At 43.5% G+C, this 19,507-nt stretch overlaps 1 protein-coding gene across 2 annotated transcripts in view; it reads left to right on the top strand.

Annotated features, from left to right (window-relative positions):
* The window catches only part of ncam2a (neural cell adhesion molecule 2a), a 262,069-nt gene that overhangs the window by 217,226 nt on the left and 25,336 nt on the right, over window positions 1–19,507 (top strand). For both annotated transcript variants that reach the window (XM_076723635.1, XM_076723636.1), the window contains exons 9-15: window positions 3,822–3,972; window positions 6,500–6,687; window positions 7,281–7,377; window positions 8,982–9,155; window positions 12,617–12,736; window positions 13,761–13,882; window positions 15,825–15,999. In XM_076723635.1, the coding sequence (XP_076579750.1) occupies window positions 3,822–3,972; window positions 6,500–6,687; window positions 7,281–7,377; window positions 8,982–9,155; window positions 12,617–12,736; window positions 13,761–13,882; window positions 15,825–15,999 (1,027 nt within the window). The remainder of the gene's footprint in view (window positions 1–3,821; window positions 3,973–6,499; window positions 6,688–7,280; window positions 7,378–8,981; window positions 9,156–12,616; window positions 12,737–13,760; window positions 13,883–15,824; window positions 16,000–19,507) is intronic.

Genomic DNA, 19,507 nt, shown 5'->3' with positions numbered 1-19,507 from the left:
CTCCGTGCTGTCATGTCGGCTGCCGCTCGTGTGTTGACATCATGTGTGAGCGGGCACGCGGTTGCAGGAACATGCATGCGTCCGTGGGCGCGCATGTGACTCGCTGTTGTGTTCACGTTTGGCCGCTTGCCTCGTCGTTCGACTGAGCTGCATATCAAACAGGCTGCGCTTTAGGGGCTGAGTTCGTCTCTAGACAGACCCTGTCAGTTTGGCGGTGGGGGGGTTAGCGAGTAATTTCCTGACTCAGAAGCTCCCTCCTGGAAGATTTCCTCTCTCTCTCCTCCCTCTCACCCCCCCATTCCTCAGCGTTCCTATTCAACACACACTCTCCCAATCCCATTGACCTCAGCTGGCGAGGCAAACAAGCAAAGTGTGCAGTGGCAGCACAATGAGACCAGAACCAAGCCTCTAAAAGCCGCTTCACCTCATTGGTTGATAGTATAGCCCCGATAAGAGCAGAGATAAGCAATTCTAAACAGGATAATGCTGAAGCAGTCTACGAGTGACAACATAAAGAGAGTGTGATTCAGAAGAGGGGCCCTCACGGCCGAGGCTTATGAGGCTTAGACACATAATGAGTATTAGCGGAGGCAGGGGGGGTGACAGGAGGGCATTAGAAGGGGCTGGATGTGCATTGATTTACCGGGGAAATCTATGGAGGAGGTGTGTAGAATGTGCACACACATCTGCAGTCCTATATCACAGGCTTGCTTATGAATATGCAAATATGCATAAGCAGATGGGAATACAGACACACACAAGAACTCATCAGCGTGGACGCAACTTAAAAAAAGCAAAGAAAGGCAAACGCTTCAACAAAATAATTATTTTCACATGAATAAATATCCGTTTTCCTTCCTTTTAGAGTCTGCTGCGAAACCGTGTGTCATTTAAATAAATTGCTTACAAGCGTTCACATTATCGGACAAGTTGTCGTCTAAAGGTACAAAAGAAATACTCCTGCCGACACTTCAAAATGAACAAGTCGCAGTATTACAAGGGATTGTGTGCCGTTACTGACCTGCTCGAGTCTCCGCTGGGTGACGGGAGGGTGACAACAAGAATAAACAAACAAGATATAACGAGGTAATTATCAGTCTTTCCAGGTGCAGGCGGCCAGTTTTTGTTACCTTTGGGCAGAGCCAGGTTAGCTTCTCTCCTTTGTTTACAGTCTTTGTGCCAAGCAAGCTCACAGGATGCTGCCTCCAGCAGCATTCTTAGCATACAGATGTGAGAGTGGCAGCGATCTGCTCATCACCTTTAAACACTTGTGGCCCTGTCTTGTGTGTCCAGGCGAGTTTCCGTCATTTTCAAGGCCAGCACTCATGTAGTAGAGTAGAAAATACTTCTACATGTGCACCCACAAGCATTTTGGTCAACAGAAAGCAATTGCTCTAAAGTCGTTGAGGCAGTATTTTCTTGCTAATTAAAAGCCACATTGTTCAGATCCTCCCATGCCTGCTTCACCTCAGGGAGCTTTGGTGAATTCCCCAAGTAGGAAACCGTTTGCTCCTCCAACAAACGCCGAGTTGGACACATCCTAAATGCACCTGATCACATGCTCCTGATCATTTAAACAGTCAGTCAGATGCATCAGTTTCCGACTCATAATTCCAACCTTGCTGCATGTATTTACAAGTCAGGACTGGTAGTACATTCACACCTAAAGTACATGACATGAACTCAGCTTAACCCCGGATCTTTCCTGGAAGATAAAAATGTCGATCATAAAATGATGGTTAGATTTCCTGCAGCAGCACCTTCCTGTATATACAGCGAGCGCAGCGTGGGGTGAATAAGAACCGGTACGAACAGCGCATACTGAAAGAGATGGAAACTAAAACACAGACATCCAAGATGGCGCACACATAGACAGTGAGAAACCTGACAACCTTAAGAGGGGGAAGCACGCAGACTGAATGCATGAGAGGGCGACGGGACAGGTGGAGCTTCTCTGCGATCACAACCAAGGATGCTGCAAAAACCCACCAACAAGATGCTAATTACAACCCTGCCAAAGCATTGTGGGATATCCCTTTGCTTAGTAGGCTTACCAGAGCCTGATTTGACTCAGCTTTTTATTGTTTTTTGTTTTTTTTTTATTCTAATTCCTTTATTAGGAACAAACTCACAACGCTAACTTGAGTACAATCCTGCATTAACTCTCAGGCCGTGAGCTAAGTAGCTTCTGTTTTGACTCTATTAAAGCTGTTCATCTAAGTTGCTTCAATTGACTAATTAGAAGGCAGAAGGAAGGAGTTTATCAGAGAGATGGATGCGTTTAGTAATCAAAAAGTCATGATCAGGATCAATTGTACACAGGCCTTTGTGCGTAACTTGTTTTATAACCACAAAGCTTCCGTACGGTGTGTGTGTGTGTGTGTCCACTCTTCATAAAACATCTCATGTCAGCAGTCCTGTCGTAATAGGACCTCATTTTCCTGCAGTGAGCAGCTCCAGCGTGCGCACAAGTGTCTCAGATTACACAAGCCGGTCCATTTCGGCGTCACCTGGCAATGATAGTGTAATCATGATATGTTGCTGCTGTATTTGATAGCCATGTCTTCTTTGTTCGCGAAGGCTTCAAGAGCCCGGGACAGATTGCCACCGTAATGTATGCCATGTGCTGTTTGATGGGTGCTTATATTGAAAATACCCCACGGCGCTCTCAGACTCTATGAATAATAAGAACTCAACTAAAACTGTGTTTCCTATTCATGCCTTGTCTGCCAAAAGAGAATGCCAGACCAACCTCGTCATCACACATTTATGTGGACAATGAAGCAAACAAAAACATCTGTGGCCGGCGTTCATTTGATTGACTGACGTAACTCTGATTTAGGCGATCTTGAACAAAAAGGGCTAAAGTTTGAAGTTTGAGATAAAAGTGACATTGTTTCATTTCTGTATCTGACCTTCAAATCCTCTTCCACACACAAAAAAAAACAACTCGTAAATGCATCACGGGCAGGACCTCTGAAAAGTAGTTTCTTGGGGGTGACACAGGTTATCTTTTAGGTAACAATCTGTGTCTGCAACAAGGATGCTCCTCGGGTGTTTTTTCTCATTACGAGCGAATGTCGATTACTGGAATGATAGCCTCGTCTGCTGTAATTGACCCGTCCCTTCAAATTGATGCCATCTGTCTTCATACAGATGTAATGACCTTGTAATAAATCGACAGCTTATTGCATTAACCCTGGCTCTGTGTGACGAGTGACTGTTGCCTGCAAGTGGGGTCAAAATGGATCAAGGGGGCCGTCATTCAGACGCAAAGTTAGCCCAAGAACGTCCTTGAAATGACTCGGCGACGCGGCGGCCTTTCAGATTCCTTGGCGTGATTTGTGCCTTTTCGCATCTCAATCCACCAACCGTTTCTCCAGCTTTACACAATCGCAAGCGCAAGTGTGGCTTTTCCTTTAAATATAGCATCACAAGTAAATTGCCAGCCATATTATGCATAAGAGCTATAATCAATCCCCTCCTGTCAGCACCCCGGGTCTGACTGGTTAGCTGCTCTTTCTCCTCAGAAATGATGTGTTTGGGGTTGTTTTAGATCAGAATTTCACCCAGCAAACCACTCATTAAGGGCAATAACGGGTTGAAAATTATAGGGACCTGAATGCCAATTCTATATCACCGAAGACTTTCCACAAATATACCTCACAGATAGAATCTTGCTTGATGTCATAACAGAAGAACATCTGCTTTGAGAATGCAATTTTATTTCACAGACATATGGATTTATTTATGTGATGTCTCACTGCAGGTTATTGCTACGCCGAATATTAAGTTGTATACGGGTGTGTTTGTGTCTTCAGAGTCAGGACGGTCGCTTTGAAGTCCGTGGCCGCCACGGAAAGTCGGTGTTGACCATCAGCGGCGTGAGGCTCACCGATTTGGGTCGGTTTGACTGCGAGGCGCTCAGCAGGATCGGAGGTCACCAGAAGAGCATGTTCCTGGACATTGAGTGTGAGTATGTTCGTTGTCTGATCAGTTCATAGAGGCGCTGCACATTCACGCAGCTGTTTGCTATTATTCCTGCTAATTAGGCTGCACACACTGTCCTGAGCAGAGGTCTAATCAGGCAGGTTAAGTGAAAACACCTGTGTGGTTGTGCTGCAGACTTGTATTAACATTATGTGCAGTTATCAAACCCTCATCAATGGCGGATGCCGGCGAGTCATGAAGTAAATACAGCACCTCACCATCATTGTGGAAATGTTCCTCAACTGAATTAAAGCTCTAGATTTAAAGACCATGTTCTCACATATTCAAAATACGCACTCAACACCACCCGTCACAAATTTATTTTCATCTCCTGGGCAATATTTCAGGATTTTTTTTTTTGGCAAATAACACCAGTTGCATTGAACGGATTAATTCATTTTGGAATGAAATCACTGTGATTATAATGTACTAGATTAAGTTGTATATACAGTGTATATTATAGGGGTGTAATGGTTCAGTCACAGTTCAGTTTATGGCCAGTTTAAGAGCTGTGGTTCAGTGTGAGTTCAGCACATTCAGGGAAAAAGAACCCAAATGGAAAGGACAGCAGTGCAAATGTCAAAGAAAGACAAAAATGTTAGTATTAGGAAGAGTGTTTCAATTATTTCCACCTTGGCTAGATTTAAACATTTGTGTATCGTGCAACAGTGAAGCGACGACACATCGCTCTCGTCTTATCCCCGGCTCTCTCTCCAGAGTAACTGACAGGGATCCTTCCCAAACAGCTCATTTAAAGGACGCAGGCGACTCTTCCAACTCTGAAGTTTCCTTTGTGCTCGCCACAGTGTAACCGACTCGCACACCAGTCAGTCAGCTTGTGCTGATCCGTGTTGGGTCCTCGGGTTTGGTTTGGCTTATGAAGACCCCTACCATGTAGTCTGTGTGTGGCTGCACGCACCGAACCATGACGGCTCAGCACGAATACACAAACCATTAAAACCCTAATATATTGCTCATTCAGTCATTAAAATCGCTGCATTTTTAATTGATTCAAACGTTGATTCCTAAACACGTTTAGGTCAGGAGTTCAAAAGTTCAGCCATGCTTGGCTCTAATAATTCTTTTCACACTGGCTGTTTTTCTTTCTGGAGATCATTATATTATTACAAACAGCTCACCCCCTCAAAACCCCTGCATCCACTGCACCGCACACACAGCCTTCAGACGGGTTAATTAGCGAGAGGATATCATGCATCACCTTTCTTTTCCCCCTCTGACAGTTCCCCTACTTCCCAATGAGCACACCCACTCCCCTGTGCTGGAGTGCTGGTTGTTTGGGGTTATTTGGGGCGGCCTATCCCCTGCCTAATGAGCTCTGAAGCAAAGATCTCCATTTTGGCCTCGGAATGATTAGCTTCATTACGAGAGCGGCTCTGTTTCCCGAACGAGACCAATGGGAGGTGCTTTTTTTTTTTTATTTAGATTTATTTTGTGGTTGCAGCGTTTCCACCTTGAAGCTCAGAGGAACAACAAAGAGAGAGGGCAGACAAATAAATATATTCAGAGAGACAGTGAGCAAAAAAAAAATGAAAACTGCATCTCTGATGTCATGTGGAAAGCAATTTTCTCCTCCTCTGGCTGAGGTGACTCTTGGGTTCATGGATTCCCTTCAGAAGCTGTTTTGCATAGTTCTTGAAAGGTTGACATTTTGGAAAAAAAAGTTTGACGGCAGCCTCGTAGAAGAAAAAAAAAAAAAAAAACAAATCTCACATGCATGCACCCGCTCTCCAACCATGAAGCAAAGTTGCTGTCATTATACTGTAAACTTGTTTTGCTGAAGCCACAGTTGACAACTTGCTCTCAGACTCGACTCCCACTCTGCAGAAAGACACAGGCTGTGAGTTTGAGTGTGGCGGGGCTGAGCCAGCCGTTGCCACCGAACTAATGAACTCATTTACTAAGTCACTGCAGGCTGCAGGGGGATAACGCGTCCTCGGCTGTGACAGGGAGCCAGGCATCAATCTCTTTAATGGAATCCTGCAAGCGAGCATAAAACAACCATAATGCCTCTCCGACTGAGCTGGGCTGACTGGGCCAAAAGAAATCCGCACGACAGCTCGCCGCTGCGATCGTCCATTACTGCCCTTCCTATTTGCTGTGGCAAACGAGCTTCTGTTTACATCCTTTATTTTCATTCTTGGGGGAGGTAATTGTTATTAAGACCCACCCCTCCCCCCCAGCATGAGGTGACTTCAATTAAGTTCAAGTTTTTCTTTTGAACATTTCAGAGGGAGGTTGGGAAATCTTAATGAAATGCTTTCTCTTCTCCATTTGAGGAACGTTTGGGTTAAGCCTCAGCAAGTCATTTTCATGTCTTTGATCATCCAGCTCAGCTTCACCTTTGATTTGAGTGTTTAATTGGCTGCCACAAATTCCAGACACACCAACAGTTCTGCTTTTCCTAATTCGGGCCTTGGTGAAGCAAAAGGCTGATTTGCCATCTGAATGAGACAAGTGAGAGAGATAACATCTCTATGTTTTTGGACAGATATACCAAAGTTTCTGACCAACCACACCATCTTTTACTCGTGGGAGGGAAACCCAGTGAACATAAGCTGTGATGTGATGTCCAACCCTCCTGCCACCATGCTGTGGAGGAGAGAGCGCTTCACCATCTCTGCAGAGGGAACTGCCAACACGCGGGTGCACAGTGCGGAGGGCAAGTCTGTGCTGGAGGTGAGTCCAGAACTGTGTCTTTGGTCAGGTTAAGAGCAGGAGAAAGCTCACATATTACTTGCTAATGCTGAAACAGTTAGTGCTGAAAGACTGAGAGGCTGTGAACATGTTTATTTCTGCTGCAACGTTGGGCATTTTTATATGGGGGTCTATGGGGATTGACTCATTTTTGGAGCCAGCCTCAATTGGCCATTTGAAGAGCTGTAAGTTTTGGCACGTTCACATTTTCTGGCGCCGGAGGTTGCTGCTTGCATTAACACATATTATGACATCTTCAGAAAAAGTTAATATGGCGAACGCGTGAGCAAGCAGCTGCTAATTGTCGGGTCTGCTGTTACAAGCGACACCTTTCACAATACCCACAGACATCTGACCCATGGTTAATGTGAAAATATTGATGAGTGCCGCTTTAAAAGTGATTTTTCACTTCTGTGAGCAACAAAAGAACTCTCACCTCAGTTGTCCACGGAGGCAGACATTATTTTATTATTTGCATGGCCAGAGACAGTATCAATAGAGGCGTGTAGGAAATATATATATAATGTTAATGAGTCATTTAACTTGTTCAAACATGAGGGTTTTTCCGGTTCTAGGTGACTCCGATGTCGGACAGGGACTTTGGCCGCTACAACTGCACAGCCAGGAACAACATCGGAGTTCGATACCAGGAGTTCATTCTGGCCCAGGCAGGTGAGTGTGCATCCGCTATTGTGTGGCCCCTTTACCTCGGCTAATGAGATTGGTGACTTCGTTTCAAGTCCGGAATGTGTGGAGTCAGGGATCCCACACCTTTTGAATCACTGCTCTCACAGTAACTCGAACTGTTCAACTGCTTTCTAACCCTCTACCTCACTACTAATGGTAATAGCCTTATTTGCAATTCTCAGGAAGATAAATTCCACTACAACTCCCAACCCCTATTCAGCCTAGCCTAATCTCAAATAGTGCCGGCTGATTTACCATACCCCTCGCTATTTACTGAAGTACCCCCTAATTTACGGTAGCACAGGCTGATACACAATAGTGCAGTCCAATTATCTTTAGTGCAGATTGAATTGCTCTGGCTAAGGAGAAAAATAGTGAGCAAAAAGCTGACCTAATATGTAGTGTTGCAGGAAACTGTGCGTTTTGGAAGTTGCTCTGACACAAGACACACACAAACACACACACTCATATAGCTGTGGAAGTCAGTAATAGAGCCTCAGAAGACAGATGATCTCCAGTGGAAGCTGCACGGACTCATCACGTCTTTGCACGCTGCCTGCAAAGCCTTGAGTAAAAACCACTCGAAATGTCTTTGCACGTAAATAAGTTTGTAGTTTGAGTCAAATAGGGCCACAGGTAAATACATCAATATATCGCGCTGATGCTTTCAAAGTGAGAAACACACTGAAAAAAATAGCAAATATGCTGATTTTCAACAAGTCCAAGGACAAATGAAACATGCTGCTCAATATATCCTCAATATGATGATAATAAGAAGAAATTATGTGAAATTGCTTTCAAGGGTGACAGTTATTTCAGCAATCATTTCTGTCTTTAGTTTGATTGTGGAGATGGTAGTGATGTAATAGGTAGCACGGCGGTAACTGTCTAGCATTGAAAGTACTTTCATCTTCAGAGTAGGTATACCATATGTATATTTTTTGTTTTCAGTAGATCCCTAGTTCTGTGGAAGTTGTAAGAATAATTAATCATACTTGCATACAGCCTCATCTGTCCTATTTTCCTGTACAATCAGCCTAGAAAACAAAACAAAAGGGCTTTTAAATCAACAGTGAAAATGTAGTGCTGTCGTGACCTCAATGGATTTAGCTATTTACGCACAGATGAAGGTGCATTTAGTTGTGTGCACAAGCGTATGCGTGCATGCAGTATGTATTTGGGGATGCCGTTAGAGACAATAATCGACACCTCTGATAAATATGATGTTTATTTCTGAAGAAATGGAGTTAGTACGTGCCTGTCAGAGCTTTTGGCATGGAAAACAGTACACCCAGTTTCAATAATGGAGATGTTTCATGGGTAATGCACTGGTGGTTGGACTCATTTTTCTCTTTTAACTCAACATGAAGGAAAGAACAGTCAGATTCTGATAGTACCCTTTTTTTTCTTTCTTTTTTTTTTTGCATCAGCCTCCCTCTTACTATCTTGCTTTCATTCATAAAAGTTTGTGGATTTTCAGATTAATAGAAGCTCCTGCAAGCTCAGAAGGGGTTCAGGCAAGACGTACCAGCTCTTGAAGGGAAACAATCCAAATGCTGTGTTTGACCCACATCGTTTTGTCTTTTCAGATGTACCATCAAATCCGTACTCAGTGCGTCTCTCAGCCGTTTCCCAGCGCTTGGCGACTGTCACCTTCATGAAGCCCGACTCGCATGGCGGCGTTCCCATTAGCTACTACCTGGTCCAGTACAAGGAGGTTGGCTCGCAGGACTGGAGGGACGTCAAGTCGCACAGTGTCCAGAGTGAGTGGTTTATATTCAATGATTCATCATCATTTGGAGTTAAATGCTTAAACTAGGAAAAACTGTGGTATATTTCTTTAAGAGCAATGGTCCATTGGTTTTTCATAGCAGAAGTTAAAGGAAGATATTTCACATATTCACTATTAACTACTTGCTTATTAGCATACTCATTAGCAGCATCCTGGCTTTTTATTGGTCATTATAAAACACTTAATTAATGCCTTATTCAGGGGTTAAGGTTAGGCTAGGTAAGATCATAATTCAAGTACAATAACTTCCATTCTTAGTATTAATGAGCGGTAATGAGGAGGCCTAGTAGCTGTAGAATATGGTCATGCAAAATGTCATTAAGTGCTTCATAATGACTAATAAAGAGGCAATATGCTACTAATGTGCATACTAATAAGCTACTAATTAATGGTGAACATGTGCACCTGATCAAAAAGTGATACCACCACCACAGACCAAAACTAACAGCTTCTACTTGTTTGACAAGTGAGGTCTTGCCTCATTGTGTCAGTTTAACACCCTGTAGGTTGTTGACTGCCAATGGAACAACACCAATCAAACACGAGTAGAAGCCATATGATATGATCTCTCATGCGGTTCTTCAAAGCCTCGGTCCCGAGATGTTTTTGGGTCATGGCGAGCCTCAAACACCTTGTGGGGGAGAGAGCCAGAACCTGTCTGAGCTTAAAGACCACCTCCTCCTCTTCTCACGCCTTCCCACTCCAAATTGATTTCTGAGCCTTAGTACAGCATGAGGTGAAGGATGGATGGAAAGGTTGGAAAATGGAAGCCAGAGGACGAATGGTCGGCTGGTAAGCAGGTCTGACAAACCTGAAGGGCTTATCACTAATATCTCTCATTTCAGAGTCAATTACAATATGGAGATCTAGTGAGCAGAATACTAAACAGTAGCAGTTTAACAGTGTACATGGAAATAAACTCCGCATGTAGGAACAAAGGACATGCAAAGAAGGAAACATCAGGGATAAAACTTGATGAATAAAGCTTGATTGGAAATTTAATTTCCTCTCTGTTTAGTTAAATTTGACCCTCTTCTCAAGATTAGGACCAAAATATTAAAATTGCGAGCTGGACTAATTACAAGTCAGTAAGTGGCATCATATTATCATAGAAGCCACTTCAGTTGTCCTCAGTAGAAAATCCTTACACAATAAACTCTTCAATATAATGAGATGCCTGGACTTGTTTCATTTGGATGCTTTTACCCAAATTGAAATGTCTGCTTATAGCCTGGAAAGTAACCTAGCACCGCTGCAAATTGCAGAATTTGTTTTCAGTTCCAGGACTAAAGAACTGCAAAAGCACCTATTACCATTCAAGTATTTAATTTGTGCAGACTGACAAAAACAACAACTTTTCACTCAAGCTCATTACACCGCCGACTCTCTGCTGCCTTTCTGAAAAGTGAAGGTTATGTAAATAGACTCTTGTGACTGTATAATTTAAATGGGAATCTCTAATGTGCTCTGATAATGAGATTCCCTGGTTTTTTCAGTGATCATTTACAGTGTGAATGCGACAGATTACACTGTTTTCGGTGTCACTATAGTTGTAATATACTTTATAACAATTTTCTGTGAGCTCACAAGATTCACTGTCCCATCTAGTTTTTCAATGCTTCCTTTTTTAGAGCCTTTTGTTTTGCATTTTTCGAATTTCCAGGAATTTCTTATTTGCTACCAACTACAGTAGATAATAATGGAATTTACATTATAAATGCTATATTGCATTTACATACTAATAATCCTTATTATTACTGTATATTTGGAATCCAGCTTAAGCTTTCATACTGAGAAACTTAAGTTAGTGAAATGTATTTTTAGAGCGCTTTTGTAAATACATAAAATGCAGACCTGGTGAATACAGGTTACCCAAACGCCTGCCTGAACAGGGTATGTCTTTAGCTGCCTTTAAAAAGACTCAGCAGACTGTGAGGGTGCAGGCAGAGGATACCGCAGTTTAAGTGACACGACCACAACTGCTCAGTTACCATGAACTGACAACAAATTTAGCTTATTTAACCTTAGAGAGCTAGCTGATGAGGAAGGGTGAAGTCGTTCAGCCACATATGAAGGAATTTTAACCTGGATGCCATACGCAGCAGAGAGCCAGTGAAGAGATCTAAGTCCATGGGCGATGTGACACTGTCTGTTTGACCCAGTAGATAGCCTTGCAGCAGCATTCTGGTCCTGTACTAGCTGCAAATGATCAAGAGCAGACAGAGTAAGTGAGGCTGCTTGACGTCTGTTGAATGACTGGGTCTGATCAAATATTTCACTTAAATTATGGAGGTTGGAGTGTGCAGCATCCAGTCCCTAATAACGCTCAGACAGTCTAGCAGCCTGGACAACCGAAAAGCCTCACTCGATTTGAATGAAAAGTGCGGTTGGCTATCATCTTCAAATAAAAGATAAGCAATGTTTAATCTATTAAGGATCTGTCCCAAGGGCAGCACATATGAAGAGAATAACAGTGGGCCCAGAAAAGAGCCCTGTGGAAGCCCACAGGACAGTGGAGAGGTGTTATTAGACATTTATACATTTAGCATAGCTTTGATCTACAGGACATGGTCAAAAGAATGTGGACAGCTGAATGTTACATGTTACCCCTCGTTCCAAAACCTTGAGGATTAAGGCCTGAGTGTGCTTTAACCGAAGTGTTTTCCATCCTAAAACATCGGCTGAAACGCCCTCCTCCATGCCTTTCCAAAGTCAGACATGGGCGGCGTTTTGAAACTGGACTTAATGGAGTCCAGGTCCAATTACTTCTGGCGCTTTTCATGTGAACAACATAGCCATACTATGAGGGGAAGCTCCCTGAAAGCGTTTAGCGGTTGTTGTGTCTCTCCCCTCTCGATGACAGCCAAACGGTCAAGTGTGGTCATTTGAAACAGCTAGAAAACCTTTTGTTCTCAGATGTTACTTCATGTCAACCAGTTTGTTTCAAGCATACTGACACCCTCAATCTTCTGCCGCGACAGCCTCTTCTCTTCTGAGTAGGCTTTCAACAAGGTTTCGGAGCCTGAGAGGAGAATTTGCTCCAATTCAGCCTCAAGTGAGGTCGGCCACTGTTTGCTGATAAGGTCTCCGTTGGTCGCAGTCCATCCTAAAGGTGTTGGATGGGGTAGATGTCAGGCCAGCCTTCCACTCTAAACTGGGAAAACTGTCTGGGAAAATGTCTTTAAAGACCTGGCTTTGTGCAGGAGGGCATTATCATGTGGAAACAGGAAAGGACCTTCCCAGTTATATCCAAAAAAAGGACTTCTTATTTCTTACCTGTTGTCCAGGAGAAACAGACACTCTTAAACACACCTTCACACGTGAAAGACTTGATGGCAAATTGTTTGTTTCAATGGATCACTGTGCTAACTGCATGATTCACTGCGCCACATTTTTCCTGGTGTCATGAACTCTGGTCCCGTCTCTCTCCAGCGACAGTGGTGCTGACAGGACTGGAGCCCAACACGACGTACGAGGTTCGAGTGGCGGCTGTCAATGGAAAGGGTCAGGGAGAGTTCAGCCACACGGAGACCTTCCAGACTTTACCCATCCGTAAGTCGGTTACCTTTATTCATCCACACAGAGCTCGTTTCGTGACACATTCTTCAAAATAAGAGCTTCTCAGTTCATTAGGATTCAACCCAAAAGGGATCTTCAGATGTATTCCAACAGCCAATTACACATGTATCTAGTCATAATCACTTACATTCATCACTACAATGGCTTTATAGCAATTAGACTGCGTTAATTGTTAACTATTGGCACATCCCATCATTTCACAAATGTTGCTGTGCAGGTGATGATCAAGTGCAAACCCTCAGAGTACAAAAATGCATGTGTTATATACAATGAAATGCAGATGAAGCAGACCATACATTTGGATTAATATGAGAAAGATGTTTGTCCCGATTTCATTTCATGAAATGAAGACGCGATAGAAAGCAAACATGCTGTAAAATTTATTCAAAGCATGAGCACCTTGCTGAAATGAGACCTGTTTGCCATCTAATGAAACTCTGGCGTCCTTATATTTGAAATGGTTACGATTTCCTCATATTTCAGTGATATGAATCCAGATTATTGGAGCTAGGAATAGATCCTGTCAAATTTGTGTCTTGATGCAAAATTGCTGTATTAAAAATTATATACTGCAGGGGTTTTATGATAAGCTTTTTATATATTCTGGCAATCTGGCACAACAGGATTGCAGTAAATCAAGGCAAGGCCGTAGAAAAAAGTATTTCCACCGTTAATGTTATACAGCAGGGCAGCTACTGAGAATGAATGTTGGAAAGAAGACCCAATTAGCAAAATACAGTGAATAATAAGAAGCTCCAGTCAACATTAGTTATAGCCAGGCAGTGGGAGTTGCCTTGTAATATGAATTTAATTCAGCTTAAAACCGTCTCTCTCCTTGCACTGCATCCTTATCTCATATCTCACATTGCCACCTGCTCCCTTCCCTGGGAATGCACACACAGCCACACACACACATCCTCACACAGAAAAAAACACACACAAAGACACATTGTTTTGTATCTCTGCTGAAGCCTCCCTCCCCTCACGTCTCCCTCAGGAGAGCCGAGTCCGCCGGCGGTCCACGGGCAGAGAGGAATGGGCAAGGCGTACAGGCTGGGGCTGGTCAAGCAGGATGATGGAGGGATGCCTATTGTGGAGTATATAGTCAAGTACAAGACTGTGAGTATTTTACAGTTGCACTTGGCTACAGCAATCAGGTGTGTTCTCAGAAAAAACCAGACCAGACCATGTCCAGAGGCTATTAAAAACACATCAGTGAGCCTATCTGTTGCACTGTGTTACATGCTCCTTTATTACGAGGGTGGGCACTGAGTATGGGAGCCTGACAGCATGGAGAGAAGCACTGACGCATTGAACATAAGATGCTGATTAGGTGCAATATTTTTGGATTGGGCCAGTGAAATGCATTAACGTCCCTAAAGGCAGCCTTTACGTTTTCGTCACAGAGTTGTTTCAGGTCGTCTGTTTGTCTTTTGTCTTTGTTCATTGTGCTGTTTTAGTTACAGTGACAAGTCCTGTTTTTGCCTGATTACATTTCGCTTACTAAACGTTTAGCTCTACAGTGAAACTAATCCTTATGTTATCCTAATAATTGTTCATTTTGGTTATTTTTAGTGTTGTATAGTAATATAGGTACATCATAAAAGAACCTACGATAGCTTGGTTTCTATGTGTAACCAACAGACCTTATTAAAACTTTCTCAGAACATTTCTATTCATATCATACCACTGAGATTTATCCTCCCCTAAAAAGCAAAAAAAGCAAGGCTGCCATTTGCTAAATACTTACGAACAAAAGAGGACCATCCAATTCAGAGGAGGTGTTTTCTTTAATTTCGAAGTATGTTATTTTGTCTGACATAAAAGACGCCAAAACAGCTCGAAATCATAGATTTTCCTTTGTGGTTGACACAATAGCAACACAGGATGTGACACTGGGAATGCATTTTCCTCCCAATGGAGAGTGCGTGACTCACTAGCTTAATAGGTTCCTGTCGATTGAGTTGAGCGGGTGCGTTGGTGGCAAAATGAATAATGTTCTGCTTGAGAATCTCTATTTTTCTATCCTTGTGTCACTTACAATTCATGTTTTAAATGAGAGCACACACAAGCTCTCAGAATTCACTCATCCATTTAAGTAGTTGATTTTGTGTATGTGTGTGTGTGTTTGTAAAATAGCAAAAAAGCAGCTTAAACTCACAAGATAAGGCGAGCGACTGAGATGAAGCCAGGAAACAGAATAGATGGCACTCGCACAAAAACTCTCCACAGGACTAAATGGATTTGAGCTGGTCCAAATCTCCTATCTCCCCAATGCTAATGTGTCCAAGCAGGCATTTCTCTGTCTCACTGAGGAAGTGACAGCGATTTAAAATAATGCTGCAACAGATGAAAACACGGTGTGGAAAAGAGGGTCAGGAAGTCTCGGAGAGGCTTTTGAAGGCAAGTGCAGGGGAAAAGGCAGATGCGTCACACCCCACTAGCCTTACGGCCTTGTCTGGCATGAGGAACGCACAACTGCTTCATCATGGAGGCGTATGCAGAACGGATGAACCTGCAGACCCGTTATAGCCGCCAGACAACCCTGACAAAAGCCACATGCTCTGCGCCCTGGACCTTTCCTTATAAAAGTCCATTCTATCCTCTGACATTAGGAGGAACAGGTGCAAGAATGGTGAGCGCACAGTTGGTTTGGCATGCTTGCAGCCTGACTCTTCCGTTCCCGATCCTCTGCTTGCGATGGGTCTCGAGACAAAGAAGGAGGAAGGAGGGAAAGGAAGAATGATGTAAGGCAGGGACAGAAAGGTATCCGAGAACTTGATTGAAAAACAGAGGATTAGCCTTTCTTTTTCCTCACACAAGTTCATCTGTGTGGGTTGTTTCACAACCCAAATTCTTGCTGCAGTAACGCTCCGAATCCCCAGATTAAAAACACAAAGGGTAAGATGCTGTTTATCACATAAAACAACGCTTCCCCGGCTCTTCTTTGATGCTCACAGACAAAAATGAAATGTAGAGCAGTGATTAAAGTTATTTATCCAAGGGTCTGGGGCTTCTTTTACACGTCCCTCCTCTACCCTCCCCTCTTCTCTCCTCTCAGGATAAAGAGGAGCAGTGGATGACCAAGCTCGTACCAGGAGTGAATGACTTTGCGATGCTGCAGCCGCTGCAGTGGAACACAAGATACGAAGTGGAAATCACAGCACGTAACGTCAAAGGCCTGTCGGAGCCCACCTTCTATCAGTTCTTCATGCCACAGAAACCTGACATTACAGGTAAAAGCACGACAAAAGAAGTCTTTGTGCTGCAATGTGCATTTTTAATATATCCGCGTTTCCTTTGCTTGCTTACCTCTGCTGGGTATTTACTGCCTTTTGAAAGCCCCCCAGAGAACATTTCTGAACTTGCTGTGTTCTGCTTTGTGTTATTTGTGCCACTGGAAAGTGCGATAGCATTGGTGATAACAAAAGCAAGAGAGCAAGATGTACCAGTGAAGATAAAGCAAGCCTCAGAGCGCAGCGGGCCTCATAGCTGCATTGCTTTCTGGACTAATGAGGCTGCTGTCAGTGGAGAAATCGCTGCCTGTGCTTCTCCTGCAATGGATTTTCCCCATATGATTGTTGAATGGCGTTTAAATCCGAGAGACCAGAAGCAGTTGCAGCTCAAAAGTTGTTTTCTGGTGCTGTATTGAAAAAGCTTGGCATTTTTCTGCTGTAAAACTTAATTGTAGCCACATTGAAAACCTGTATTTGACATGGTTTGTTTAGATTTGACCATTTATCTGCTGGAATAGAGACAAAATGAGTTCAGAACTTCAAGGCATATCACAGAAAACTTGTTTCTAAGTGTTAAAGGAGAACTCCAGTAATTTAGCGTCGCACTTTCAGTAAGTCGGGAGACTCATAAAGGTGCTTTCAGGCAGCGAGCGTTTGCCGCCTCCATTCTTTTCAGTGTAAACAGCTGCAGCTGCGAGGAGAGGCTGATGGTGCAACTTCTTCGCCTCAGTGTTAGAGCGCCTTCCGCTTAAAGTCCGATTATGCAGTCAAGGACAATCAACAACATTTATAATGCTATTTAGAAAAACTTGCTCTATTAATTTTGTGATATTACAAACTATTTTAAGCCACAGCTGGCTACATGATGAGATTATACCAGGTGGATTGGCCCATATTTGAATAGAAGGAACTGAGCTTCATGTGTGGAATCAGCAGATGCCCCCTTAAAATTGTTTTAGGACATGTTTGGATTGCTTTGGTTGGTCCAAGATTTGCACTGGAAGCATTATAACACACTGTTTTGCGTCGTTTATGGTTGCTCAGATTGATCAAACCAAGAAACCACGAGGAGCTTTAACTGAGTACCAAAAGTTGTTGTTCATAAGGGTGAAAAATGCAAAAAAATTGACTGGAAAACGCCTAAAAAATGGCTTGTTAGGGTCGGATAATGGTGGAAATGGTGGAATATTTCCCATTGTTTTAAATCTATGGTGACAGATTTAAAACAATAGCTACAAGCAACATGACTAACACTTCAGCGTTAACGGTTTCACATTAGACAGCTGAATTATGCACTTGTAAATTGAGCGTGAGGGGACAAAACAAGACCTGGAAGCGGACTGAGACTCTCCTTGACGTCCACGCAAGGGATTCATTCACACCTGTTCAAGTAAACAGCAACAAGTGGTAAAATCACACCAGGGTTCGCCTCAGAGAAACCAAGCGCTAACGAAAATACCCCCAGGTTGTGGTTTGCTTCTTTAAAACATCATTCTCTTCTTCTTTCCTTCTTTCTATTTATCCTCTGGTTCTCCTGCGGCGCTTCTTTGCAATTCTGCACCAGAAAGCAGCGCAGACACAACGCTGGTGCGGGGCCAGTCGAGCTCATTTCTCATTTTGAAAGACCGGCGCGCAGACACTCATTCAGTTCTGTCTCGCCCTTGTGTCGAGGCTGTGGTTCTGCTTGGTGCGTGTGTTTTCGTAGCCTCACGCTGAATGTCCCAGAAAAGGCAATGCATGGATGTGCAGGGAGCCTCTAGGTCATTTGAGCTAACATGCAAATGCACATACGTGTGCAGAAATGCAAACAGAGGCTTTGAAGCATGCAGCACACATCACAGCTCCCAATTTGAAGCCAGAGCACACGCAGTCGAAGACACACAGGCACATGTATCGCTGAAACAAATGCAGACCTCGCGTTCACAGGTGAAAAAAAACAAAGAGAAGACGGCCGTTTCACCGCTGTTTTGCTCTCCTCTCCCAGCCGAGCATGTGTTTGCCTCTGTCATTACCGCAGCGGCTAAATGGCCTCGAAGTGTGCGCTGCTTTTCAAACAGGAAAACAAGGCCGGGCAAACGGCAGGCTTAAGGCGGGCCACTTCGATTGGCTGTCCTCTCTTGTTAGCAAACAGCGGTGCATCGTGGGAAAGAGAGACAGGGAGAAAATGCTTTTCTCTTAATGTGTTTGAAGAAGAGCAACGCCGGCGAGCAGGTGCAGGATTTTCAGATCCTCCCTCGTATGAAGCGAACTCAAAACTTTGTCTCTCAACTCCAAACCTGGTGCTGAGCTCCACACCAGTTTACAGTTTAATAATGGCAGATTATGTTGACTGCTTTTCCATTAAGTCACGGTGACAGTCCTAATACTTTTCAGCCAAAGCGATGTTCATTTATTTACATAATCTCGGAAAGTCACGCAGGTTAAACAGAAAAATGACTCACATTTTCTGCTCCAGTGAGTCAAATTGGATGAGGAGGAAGTCTGGTCAGTGTTCAGCTCAATCAACAGTATTAGATGCGAATGTCTGCCAATCCCAATCGTGGACCGTTTCTTTTCTCCTCTCGACACGCTGGTGCACGCTGGATGAAAGAAACATCTCCTTGTTTTTTTGTTTTTTTTCCCCTGATGTTGACACTATATAGGTGCTTTCTATCTCTCACCAGCCAATTTCTCTCCTCAATTTTCCCTCTATGTTTTATGCATTTGCAGGCTATCGAATCGGCACTTCTCTTTTTTTTTCCTCCTTCTTTCTCTGTCGTTTTTTTTTTTTTTTTTTTTTTTAGTGTGTACCAGGCAGGCTGCGTAACCTTCTGCTCCTCCTGCTCACACCGAATCCTTTAAGAAAAAAATCCATTGATTGCAACACTGCCCTTGGTTCCTTTTCAATTTACTCTTCTTCCTTTGAGCCCTTTTTTTTTCCTTTATCAAAGTTTTCTTTTCACGTCGTAAATCACTGCCCCGTCCCTCTGCCCTCCCCAATTACAACAATGTGCCTCCAACACCACACTTTTTTTTGCCTTTCTGCATCGCTCCACCACGCTGCTTTGTTGATGAACAGACTTTTTGTCTTCCCTTCCAACATTGTTTCCATGACACCACCATGGCCTGACAGGAATAGGCTAGAAAGAAGCAAGAAGTAAAAAAAAAAAATTAGTAAGAAACTCCACCCTCTGCACTTCCGCCCTCTTGTCCGGGTGTGCTGATGAAAAATGTGCCGTGTGCTGATAAAATCATGACAGCTACATTTATCAAAGTTAATTAAACGTATACAGGCTAATTGCATCAATGCTGTAAAAAGACACGGGGTGAATATTAAATCTATGTGACAAAAATGTGGTGTTTCACCGCCGTGATAACACGTGAAGTTTTCGAAATAAGTTCAGGAACAAAGACCATGCCCCGCTGAAGGTACAGTCTCCCCAGCGACAGATGAAACCACCATCCGACAGTGCACTCATCCCCTCATCCCTTCATCCCCTCACCCCCTCACACTCTCCATCCCTCACCC

Source organism: Chaetodon auriga, chromosome 23, assembly GCF_051107435.1.
Source record: "Chaetodon auriga isolate fChaAug3 chromosome 23, fChaAug3.hap1, whole genome shotgun sequence".
In the NCBI taxonomy this organism is placed as follows: Eukaryota; Metazoa; Chordata; class Actinopteri; order Chaetodontiformes; family Chaetodontidae; genus Chaetodon; species Chaetodon auriga.
This window is presented reverse-complemented; position numbering and strand designations above follow the sequence as displayed.